The sequence below is a fragment of the Tauraco erythrolophus genome, chromosome 3 (assembly GCF_009769465.1).
Source record: "Tauraco erythrolophus isolate bTauEry1 chromosome 3, bTauEry1.pri, whole genome shotgun sequence".
Lineage (NCBI taxonomy): Eukaryota > Metazoa > Chordata > Aves > Musophagiformes > Musophagidae > Tauraco > Tauraco erythrolophus.
In genome coordinates this window covers 100,002,725-100,014,751 of record NC_141467.1, presented here as the reverse complement: position 1 = coordinate 100,014,751, position 12,027 = coordinate 100,002,725, and the positions used below count along the sequence as shown (strand labels likewise).

The 12,027-nt window shown below is 40.5% G+C and overlaps 1 protein-coding gene across 1 annotated transcript in view; it reads left to right on the top strand.

Moving 5' to 3' along the window:
• COL22A1 (collagen type XXII alpha 1 chain) overlaps window positions 1-12,027 on the top strand; it is a 215,783-nt gene that overhangs the window by 120,180 nt on the left and 83,576 nt on the right. Inside the window, exons 17-22 of the mRNA XM_086609339.1 lie at window positions 3,687-3,740; window positions 5,161-5,214; window positions 7,121-7,156; window positions 8,695-8,724; window positions 9,618-9,671; window positions 10,596-10,649. Of these exons, the coding sequence (XP_086465465.1) occupies window positions 3,687-3,740; window positions 5,161-5,214; window positions 7,121-7,156; window positions 8,695-8,724; window positions 9,618-9,671; window positions 10,596-10,649 (282 nt within the window). The remainder of the gene's footprint in view (window positions 1-3,686; window positions 3,741-5,160; window positions 5,215-7,120; window positions 7,157-8,694; window positions 8,725-9,617; window positions 9,672-10,595; window positions 10,650-12,027) is intronic.

Genomic DNA, 12,027 nt, shown 5'->3' with positions numbered 1-12,027 from the left:
AGCTTTTGCCTACTGACAAAAATGATCGATTTTGTGAGATACTGCATTTTGCTTTTCCATGTGTTAATGTGTCTGTTCCCAGTGTCCATTTTGTTGTTTATGATAAAGTAGCCACGACCGTATTCCATATTATCTATCCCGCTGTTGGCGCCAGGGCCAGAGGCTGAACTGCATTTTGTCTTCCTTGTGCTTTTTCCTCAGCCCTTTGCAGGACTGGCTCAGTGTGTTGTGTCTAGCCAGTGCCTCCGCTGCTTTTCCGGAGGCGAGGTTGTCTAATCTACTGGAATATTTGGCTCCCGGAAGAAAATCCATCTTTCTGACATCACCGTGATGGGAAAGGAGGCTAGAGCTGTGTGTGGGCAGGCAGCTGACTAAGCTGGAGGAAGATTAAAGTGGGGAAGAAACCAATTAGGTTTTTGTTTCATTAAAAGGATATTCACAATTAGAGCTCACTTTTTGATTTTTTTTTTTTCTGGATCAGCCAGATCTCTGCTACAACAATTGTACTTTTGATTTTTTCCAGGCTTTAATGCCGGTCTCACAGCATCCACTGCCATTGCTTTAACTTCTGTCCGTCAGTACTGTTCTGAAAACAGTGGGCGTAAATTCGGCGGGCCAAATATTTCCTTGTCTGCTTTTCAGTCTGTAAGTTGAATACTGACACCTACGCAACCTGCGTTTCCTTGTGCTTGAGGAAAAAAGTGTTGATTATATTAGATGAGAGCAGTAGCCCATGCATGGAATGTTGGCCTGTTGAATCTGCACCCTAGTATGAAAAAAGGATAAGTATTCCATAATACATCTTGCTGCTGTATTCTTGTGGACCTCAGATGTAAATGGTGAAGTTTTGCAGTGAGGTTTTCAACTCCAGTATTGTTGGTTACACCTGCACTTTAGGGGAGCCGCTGCACAGTGTGGGTGATATCTCATGTCTTTGTGCATCTGGCGGGCTGACTGCAGACCCCAGGACAGACTCTGCAGAGAGAAGCCTGATGCACTTCCCTGCCAGCATAAGCCATACATGTGAGCAATACTTGGCATGTTAATTTAGGCACGTACAGCAGTTCGATGCAGCACGGTGCATTGCTTTCGCTCCAGAAGCATGTGTCCATCCAGTAAATCCTCGTCTGTTGTGCTGGAGAAGAGCTCATGTTAGGAGGCAGCAGGGCTGATCTGCTGCTGTCAGGTCCCTCTGTGCAGAGCTTTACTCTCCTTCACTCTTTCCCAGGGCCCTGCAGACTCTTGGGAAATCATTTTCCAACAAATCATTACACTTTCTACCTGGTAGAGGTCATAAAACAGCACTAAAGTTTGTGTGAAACTGGGGATTTCCCCTAGTTGCTTATGATTCTTCACCATTTTGTTCCACTGAGCAAAAGCAGGAAAACCAGTAGAGCACAGGGGAAGGAAATGGAGTCTTGAAATGAAAATTTGAGAATAGAATTTTTATTGTGTTTTTTTTCTTTCTCTTTGAAAAAAAAAACCAAAATCTTTCTCTAGCCTTTTTTGAAGAATGGAAAAATAATACCTATAATGACAGATTTTTCTGAAGAAATAACTGAAAACACAATCGTTTGGATTGTTCTCAAACAACTTTATCGTATACATTTGTATAAATAATACATTTGCCTTTCCCAGCCCCATTACTAGCAGTAAGAACATAGGCACTTTTCTGTTTTGGCAGCTAAACCAGCATGTGTGAAGTACTCGTTGCTGCGGTGTATTGATGTTAAAAATTCCCCTGAGAATATACTGCGCGTTTTGTCAGCAAGCCACCAGACTGTCGCTTACTGAAAGTCTCAAGTTCAGGATACTTGTTGTTCTGTCAGTGCAAAGGAAACCATGGATATGGAAACTATTACTCCAAAAGCAAGAAGATCCGAATGTGTGACACTGGTTTTCATCTGCTTTCTGTAGGGTACAGGTGTCTCTAATTTCATTCCTTGGATGCATCATTTTGAAATAACATTTCTTTTACAAGACTGATTGACTTACTAAACGGGAAAAAGAAATAAATTGATTTGCAAATCCATTTCTGACTTGCCGAATCAATGTAGTTTTCAAAAGGAGCTAATTAAATCCAAAGCTGTAAGTGTGGGTTTGCAGATAATATCAGAGGTCTAACAGGAATCCTGTGGGACAGTAATCAGAATTAAAATGTCTGAAACATTAAACATTAAAAAAAAAAGAATAAAACTAATATTTGGTTGTCACTCCTTGTACTTGCAGAATTTGTTTTTGCATGCACATGTTAACAGTAGTAGTGTGTGTGTGTTTGGCAATCCGTGCAGGATCCAAGCAAAAATCAGTGTTTCACTTTACGGAGGTTTAAGTATTTACGCAGTAAGAGAAAGTCCCTATTTCAAAGAGTTTTAAACTAAAGAGGCTGGAATGGGCAAGGGCCACAATCTGTAAGAGGAAAACAAAGTTCAGCAGAAGCACGTCATTGATCTAGTCATCATCTCCATGGACGACCTGGATTATACAGTATGGAATATGTTAAGTTTGAACGTGGAAGTATAGTGGAGGTCAGGATCAGGATTCAAAACGGTCTTCAAAACACAATCCTCCAAAACAGAAGATGATATTAAGAAGGGACACCTGCAAGATGCTTCATACGTGTAGGACAACAAATTGCACACTGCTACGGATTGGAAACAACTGATTAAGGAGCTATCCGGCAGAAGGGGGTTTGGCGAAAAGTAAACATTATCCTGGGATTTAAACATAAGAATACTCTATAAGACATGAAATACTCATTCTGCTCAGTGTTAGCCTCAGTTGTGTCCATCTTTGGGCACCTAGCTACAGTGAAGATGTGGAAAAATTAGAAAGTGCACAAATGAGAGCAACAAAAATGATCAGAGGTCTGAAAAACATGCCCAGGAAGAAAAGTTGAAAGTATTGATGTTGTTTAGTCTGGAGAAGTTTGAAGGGGGAATTTTGTAAGTCTTCAAATACATAAAAGGCCATTGTAAAGATGGCCTCTGGGGGGAGGTTAGGGAAAGACATACTAGTCTGAAACTGTAGCAAGAAAAAGTCAGGTTTAGGTTCAGGAGAAAAAAACGTATCTTCAAGTATTAAAAATAAAGTAGTGGGATAGATTGCCTGTGGACTTTGTGGACTGTCCAACTCTGAAGACATAAAGGAATAGATTAATTGTTCCCCCAAGTCACAGAAAGCAAAGGTGAAAAATGAAAGGTTTTTCTTAACTGGGTAAAACCGAACTACTGCTGGATTGTGGATTCATTATTTTTGTAAGAGCTCTTCTGGGCTAATGTTCTCCTGGTGCTCTTAGTCCAGTTTACACGAACCCACCTCAGCAAGCAGAGGAAGGATGCCCACGTGGAAAGCTGGCACACAGCTGCTTCTTATCTCTAAATTCACACCCCAGCTATTTGGTACTAAGTTTTCTAGATAGACTGGTGCCAACAGGTAGCAAAGTCAGAGAGGATAAAAGTTTCCTACTGACTACGCTTAGTTCACCTCCTTGTTACTGGTTGGAGGCTCTCAGCAACTTTTCATAGTATGGATGTGGGGACTTTAGCCATTTTCTCTCTTGGGCTGGCTTGGATTTCTCTCCTTATTCCTTGCTCTTGAAGTGGACAACACAGACATCTCTTGCAGAATGGTGAACTAAACACCGCGGATTTGAGTTACAGTGATTCTTTCTCTTCTTTTTCCAGGGAGAGCAAGGCCTAGATGGGTTCCCTGGAAAGCCAGGTTTGGAGGGGAAACAGGTATGTGGCAAATAATCAGTGACTGAAGGCTTTTCTTTGGAGTGAGTGGAAGTTGACTCTAAAACTGAGATTTATCCTGGGTGGCAGCTGAGTCATTTCAGGACCCTGCTGCATCAGCAGTTTTTGTACTCCTTATTCTAAGGATCTTTGTTGGCACAGTTTTCTTTTTTTGTTTGTTTGGTTTAGAATTAAATTATGATGCAATATACACTTAAAGGAAATGCAAGTTCTTTAAATGTGATAGATTAGATGTGTGTCTTAATTTTCATTAAAGACGTAAGGAAGCATATGGAAATATTCAATTGTTTAAGCCTGATTTTTATAAACTCTTCTTTCCCCACAACATGAAAGAGGAAGAACTGGATTTAATATATTTGGTTTGTTTTCAATAAGAAAGACTTGGAACTATTTACATTTTTAAGACAAGATGAAACCAGAAAATGAGCTAAAAGATCAGTAAATTTCTGCTGATTAGACAGATAATGTTTTGTCTAAATGCACTATCTGTAGATCCCACAGGACTGTTCTTGCTCTTGCCCTTTTAGCAGCCGGAGTTTCAACTTGATTTTGTTGAGAAGTACTTTTGTTTCCGTATCAGGCACGTCTTTTGTATATAGATGGTGAGGTATAGTGTCATTAACAATCCTAATTATTGTTAAATCTGCACCTTCCTCTCTGTGAGGTGATCAAGATTATTATACTAAATTTTTCTCTGCTTGTCCATGGGAGATTTGACACTTAATCATGACTTTCTCTCTGCTCCTCAGCCACTGTTTACCCTATACTGAGAAGTATTCGTCTAGTTAGTGTTTGTCACTATCCTTATAAGATGGAAATGTTTTCCAGTGCTCAATGCAGCACTGGAATCACAATGAACTATGTTCACTATGCCCATTATGTTGTTTACGGGACTGGTTTATACTTGCAGCAAATGTGGATGAAGTGAGAAATTGCAGAGGGATGTGAAAGCGGATGCTGATTGTTTACTACTTCTAAGGAACAATTTCTCCAAGTGACACCCTATTACAGTAGTTGAGTTTTTCTGAAGTTTTTGTGCCTTTTTCATGTCTAGACACCTAACATTGGGCAAATCTTCATGCCTGAATTTTATCCTAAATTTTGTGTTTGACACTGATGTACTCCCTGAACTGCAATCCTTCTGAACCAGCTGAAATTGGATTGCTGTTATCGTGACTGCTGTGGCATCTCCATCCTTATTCCCCTTCCTCTCTGCACACCAAAGCCAAAGCAGCCTCATCTGTTGTATTAGCTCCTACCCCAGTGCAATGGGACATAACTGTTTGTGCTGCCAATACCCTAACCTGCAGCCTCATGTTTCCCCTGTAATTTAAAGGAATGGTAATTGTTGACATCCGGTATGTAAACCAAGTATTTTTCTCTTCATTTTACCTGTTTATAGGGCCTTCCTGGCAGCCCAGGCCCTCCAGGTGCCAGTGGGACCAAAGGAGAAAAGGTGAGTTGTGATGGGATGCACGGGAGGGGTTTGGACAAACATTTGTTAATTCCTCCTTGGGCCCCAGTGCTGGAAGTATCAGGACTGTTGGCCTAATGTTTATCTCATTTGTGTGTAACTGAAGCGTATGTCACAGAACCGTAGAATGGTTTGGGTTGGAAGGGACCTTAAAGACCATCTAGTTCTAACCCTACACTACACCAGGTTGCTCAAAGCCTTATCCAATCTGGCCTTGAACACTTCCAGGGATGGGGCATCCACAACTTCTCTGGGCAAATATATATTTAAATGTTTCATTTTATTGACGTTGCTTCAGTCTGAAATGAGTATAAGTGAGTGTTAAGTGGTGTCTGGTTGTAGCTCCTCTACTCTTAGTTTAACCTTCATAGTGGGAGTAAAAGGAAGTAGAGACTAGTTTGGCTCAGGAAATCTTCCTCACCTAAGAAAGATGGGTAGAAATGTCAATAACTTTGTGTAGATGCTGGTTTTCTGACCCAGGAGAGGTAGAATTGACTCAGGAAGTGCCAATCAAACGAGCCTAACCCTCTTACCTGCAAAATCATTTTTCACTGCTTTCAGCAGCAATTTTTACCTCATTATTTTACAGAGTTGTTAGAGTTTCCAGGGCAGCCTTATGTTTCCCTCTCTGCTAGAGGTGACGCGGTGGTTTTGATTTTTCCTACCTGCTTCTTTGGCATGAGTGGAAAGGCATGCCCAAATCTGGATTTTTTTTTCTCCTCCAGATGAGGCAGTGAGCCCTACCCAAGAATGCAGAGATCAGAAGCAAATCTCTCTATTTCCCGTTACTTTCCCACTCATATTCAATAGCCATAGGTGAAGTTTCAGAAGTACCTACAAGCAGGCCACATCCTCTGAGGTGATAAGTGCCAAGAAGATCTTTGTGCTCCAGCATGTGTGTGGTAGAGAGGAGCCTTGAGTTCATAACACTTCATCCATGTCTCTGAAGTGGCTGCATTTGGTACGTCCAGAAGATGTTGAGCAGATAGCTCTGTTACTTTCCGTGCAGCTTATGTGTGTCTCTTCAGTCCTTCTGCCATAGTGCAAACTTTAGAATTAGTAACTCTTTAGAATTAGCAACAAATAGTAATTAAACTTCCCTTAAGAGGAAATAGCATGAAACATATGTTGGGTCATTCGGAGACATGCATGAGTAGTGAATAAATAAAATGTGAAAGGAAGCTATATGATAATTTTTGTATTAGTCTGTTCCTAAAGTAAACAAAGTACCTTCTGGAGGCTTCGCCTTAACGCATAATAAATAGTGGACACTGCTGGAAAAAAATATACTGGAACAAATTCATAACCTAAATGGCAATAAATCATGTAAAGAGGGTGTAGCATCGCAGTGTCCGCAAACACTTACAGCGTGATTCTGGTCAACAAAATAACTTGGGGAAGATGGTACCATTTCCGACTTTTTTCTTTGCAAAGACTTTTTTTGGTCATTAATAAGCAAAAAAACATTTTACCCCTAAATATCCCTCCTCCAGACTGTTAGGGATCTGAGCATCCATCAGGTTTATTTGTGTGGTATGTGTACACCAATTCTAAGATTTTTGGAGCTCAAATTTAATGTTATGGTGCATCTAGTGCATCATTCATTTTCAGTTACTAAATGTAATTAAAATCAATGTGTAACATCACAGTAACACAGAACACAGCCAGTTCCTGCATGTATTCAGCTGCAGGGTAGAGAAAACAGAGTTAATTTGGATTGCGTGTTCATATCTATTAATTATGGACTAGTATTATAAATAAGAATGTACAACAGCAGTTGGAAAACATGCTCGGAGGTTTGCTTTTCTTTTGTGTTATGTTATGTATTGTGCCATGCTGTGTTCTGTGATACATTATGGTTTTTTATTTCTTTCATGTTTCCCTGCAGGGTGAACCAGGACTTCCAGGATTGCCTGGCTCTTCAGTAAGAATTATTTTTAGCTTTCTTAAACATTGTAGGGATTATTGCATGAGAAGAGTAGGTGGAAGCTGGAGATGGGAGGAGTTTACTAAATGAGAGATGTTCTTAAAGGTTTTTTCAAAAAAAAGTGAAGTTTAAGGCAGTGAGGATTTTTGAAGAAGGAGAGTGATGGGTTCCAACAAGGAGATACACTGCTGCAATTTTGGGAGCTTTTGAAATGTGAAGATTAGGAATTGAAGAGGCAATGAAAGTATTGCCTCAGGTGCATCAGAGAGAGCAATATTGTGACAGGACGGTGTGGTTTCCAGGACAGTTGTCGAGTTGATGCCTAGTGGCCTTTGGAAAACAGAGCCTGTGAAAGTTATAAAAGCAAATCGATGTTCAGAATTGAGTTGAGTTACTGAGTGCCTTTGTCGTGCGCTGGATGTGAGAGCTGGGAAGGGAGCAGAAAAAGGCAATTTCTGAGGAGGGAGAATGATCTTTCCTCATATTATATCTGAAAAAGTCCTGGTAAAACATGAGGTAATTAGGAGCTGGTGTGGTGAAATCAGGAAAGCAGTGACAAAAAAAGCAAACCCAGAAAATAGGAGAGGTCTTTGCTGTGGCACTAGATTTACGTGCCTTTGTGCATCCCTCTGCCTTCAGCAATGCCTTCAGTGAGCCCAGAGGCATCGCTAGCAGGGACATAAAGATGTCCAGAGGTCAGTATTGTCTGTATGAAGAGGTCAACTCCAAGTGAATGGAGAAGTAAGTTTTACCACAAAGTTATGCAGAGGAGAGGTCTAGAATTAAGTTCTGCAGAGGCTGGTAGCAAAACAGTTGGGGAATATTCCTTTTTCTTTCAAAAAATAATAGGATTAAAACTAGGAAATAGCACACTTGGACTACTGGTGTGAAGTATTAAAGGGTCACTGAGACCAGCAACATTAACTGTAGCACCTTGCCAAAGCAGGGCTCAGTGCTAAAGACGAGAACGAGAAGCTCCCTGGTCATAACGAGAAAGGCAGCAGGCAATTTCCTTACCCAGAACACGTAGAAGGCAAAGGAGGGAGAAAGAGAGAGCTCTGGAAGCAAAAGTTTGGGAAAGAGCCTTTTACTGTCCTGCTTAAACGTGAAATTAGTGATGTGAGAGTAGCTGCCGAGAGATTTTGAAAAATACGTATAAATGTTGAAAATGAGCCTAAAGTTCCAGGAGGTGGGTGGAGAACAAGCAGAGAAGACTGACACCTGTCAGTCACACCCAGGTGGGCTTGCATCGAGGAGCCAAAGGAAGGCCTGAATCGTGCCCAATGTCCAAAGTTGGCCTGATATTTCTGTGATGCCTTCTTCGTTCAATAGAAATTTGTAATTTAAAATAAGACAAGAGCTGGGGAATTAATTAACTTATTTATACCGATGAGATCATGAATTAAGTTCTCACTGTTTATACAGCCACACAAATCACTCCATAGGTGAAAAATAGTGTGGGGACTATCACACCCCTGGAACCTCCTGTGTTGTCCTTCCTCTTTTTCTCCTTTATGACTCTGTTTTTATTGCAGGTGCGTACTGAAGGCCCAAAAGGAGAGCAAGTAAGAGAGATTCAATATCTATTCTTCCTTTGCAAGGATGCTTTCATGTAGTTCAATAGCCTGTTGGATTAGATTTTGCTGTAAAATCATGCTTCAGAATTAAGGTGGATAGAAGCATCATCAGGCCATCAAGAACCAAGTTTTCCTATTTACAGTGGAGAAAATAAGCAAGAAAGGGAAAAAGACAAAATCCTTTTCAGGTGTGGTGGATCCAACATGAATGACAAGTATAAACTGGAGAGTCAGCTATGCAATTCTTTAAGTCCAGGGAAGTGTTAATATGAAAGTTAAAGTGTATTTGAGTTTTATGCTGAGTTTGTCTCTGAACCTGGGCACTCAAATAAGGGAGAGATGCCCGTTGCTTCAGTCTGTCAGTCCTACATATAAATAAAATATACTTAAGTTTTGGTTTTGTGTCGGTAGGTGCATAATTTGTATTTAACTGTTAATTAATATACTGATGTGCATCATATAAATGATACTTTAAAGCTCTTCACAGCTGTGATGGCTCAGGGGAAATGCCTATGGAAGCTATTTTTTTGCAAGAATTGCTTTTCTCCATCACTGAACCCCAGCCCACAGTGTTTTATTGGAATATCCAGGAGAGCTTAGTGTCTTCAGTAGAGTTGCTACCTTTGAAAAACAAAGAGCCAGTTATGGATAAATGCTTGCTGAGTGTGGGTGGATCAGTCTGTGTGCAGTCTAATGAGTGTTGATAATTTGAGTAGCTGAAGGATAAAGGAGAAAACCAGCTGGTGTCTGCACTGGTTCTTCAGGACCTCTGAGGAATGGGGTGGTATAGTTACTTCACAGTTGGCCAACATAAGCAATGTGACCATGTAATTTTTCATACAGATATTTTAACACTTTTTAAAAAAAAATCATTTCTGTAGGGAGAACCTGGGCCACGAGGACCACAAGGCCAACCTGGACTTCCTGGACCTCCAGTAAGTAGATTCTCTCACTGCTAGCAGTTGCCAGAAACTGAAACTCAGACCGATTTGAAGCATACATGCAAAATCTTACAAATTATTCAAGCACTAAGAACTTAAAACAGTGCCCTCAGCCTACTGTTTTCTTCATTGCTGAGAGAAGGTCTCCTGACGTGGATGGCCACTCTGAACATATGGAGGTGGCACGCAGGATGTGGGCAGTCATTGCACCCAGGCAGACTTTGCCTCAAGGCTGTTGTCACGCAGAACCTGATTTTTTTCTTATTTCCTAATGTCCTGAAGAGCTGTATGGGCACTCAGCACATCTCAGAGAGGCACTCACTGGTAATTTTTAAACTATCATATAATGAGAGTCTGAGAATGGTCGCTGTACCAGGGGTTGGCTTTATGCCACAAGGTCCTGGCTAAAAGAGTTTGTGGATGAAAACTAAGAGTTGAGTATGTGTGTTTGTTTTTCAACACAATTTTTGCAACAATTTAGACATGCCAGCATTCTTACTTTTTACTTAATTGTAGCTTATTCTAGTTATAACCCAACTCTGCAGGATATCTCACTTTAGACTGTCACTGCTGCCTCATTTGCAAATACTCTGTATTTCCTTGGTTTTGAATTGTTTGTTGTGTTCCATTGTTGATTGGGTTTTGTAAAATTGATTGCATTGTGAAAATGCATTGCTTAGGTAAATCTGGGTTTAATTATGTAATTTAAATATAGTTCTGTGCTCTGTATTTAATCAGGGCATTGTCACTTTTCTCTATCTTGTTTTCTTATTCTCTTCTGCTCACAGGACAACATAATTATCAGGTAAGAGTTGTCTGGGTAGCCATGCAGTCACAGTAGCACAAAACAGCTAGGAAGTGTATAGTTCATGAGTTTTTCTTACTCCGTTAACTTTCTACAACTTTTCACTTTTAAAGGGAGAGGCTGGTCTGGAAGGCAAGCCTGGAGTCCCTGGTTTACCAGGTCAAAGGGTGAGTCGCTCTTTTTGTTTAATGTGAGTCTGAAGAGGCTGGGGAAAGCTTTGCTTCTGTATGGTCCAGCAACTTTCAGTACCTCTTGGAGTCCACAGATTGTGTGCAGTGCCCTGTGGAACGCTAGGAAAGTTTCTTTTTTGTCATCTGCTTTCCTGTCTTTGTGTCTGCTCCTTGCTGCCAAGAGGATTCTTGATACGACTCAGCGTGTAGAGCCACTAGTAATATGGACAGGTTGAAAGTTGAGAGAAATGCTGTTGTCCTGAAAGTCAACTAAATGCAAAGACACTTGCAATATTTATTACTTTCTGTTCTGTTTGGTCTGTACTCAAACAGAAGCTCTCACAAAATGGGAGCTGGTGTACCATTCTCCACCAGGGGCTTAGTTTCCTCCTGTTAAAAAAAAATTATTGGATTTTCTCTGACTCAGATCTATGTCTTGAAATATTCAAGTACTGACAAAAACTAAATTTCATAGTAGGCCTGATCACATTACATAAACGCTCGGAACCTGCCTTTCCTTGCTTCAGCCCATTCGTGCGAAGAACGTCTCACTAGACAACAGATGAGGGTGGAAGTGAGATACCCGTTTGACCTTTGTGGAGGCAGTCACTTCAGTCTCAGTACTGCTGTTTGATGGGTTACTTTTTTAAGTAGTCATGGAGACTTGATCATAGTTTAATCCATAGAGGAGATCATGGAGGTTGCCTGCAATGCTTTGCACTTCAGTCAGCACCAGTGCTGGTAAAGAGCGTTTGTGAAAGAGCTACTTGAGAGCATGAGAGGGTTATGGGCAAAGGGCTGTACAGGGAAGAAATATATTCCTTGGTAGGTAGGTGGCTTTCTACAGACTTTTCATCGAATTGCATGATAATAAATTGAGCTGTAAGCTTGGTTTTTAAGAATCTTCTTATGAATATGTGGCCTGCAGTCTCATGTTAAGGCCACAGTGGAAAAGGACATTTACTTGTTTTCCTGTACCTTTCCAGTCTTTCGAAAATATCACCTGATCACTTTAAAAAATAACTGTGCTGTGCTTTACTTACGAGTTGACAAATTCTGAATTGTCTTGGTTTTAAAGCCTGCTGTGAAACATTGCTTCTTGAATAAGATTAATAGAGCATATTAGCTGGGTAAAGGACAGTGATCTGTCAGGACCTACAACAGGACACAAAATGCTTCTGCTAATGATCATTTGATTAGAGATGACATTTGATCCACACTGTCTTTGAATATAGCCCTAGACTCTGCTGTGTCTAGATAGTTAGATTTCTTCTCCTAAGGGTCTTTATTAGTCACCAGGCATCTTAGGTGAACATATTTTAGTTTTTTTTTTAATTAAAGAGCATTATTCACTGACTGAATACGTGAGAATGAA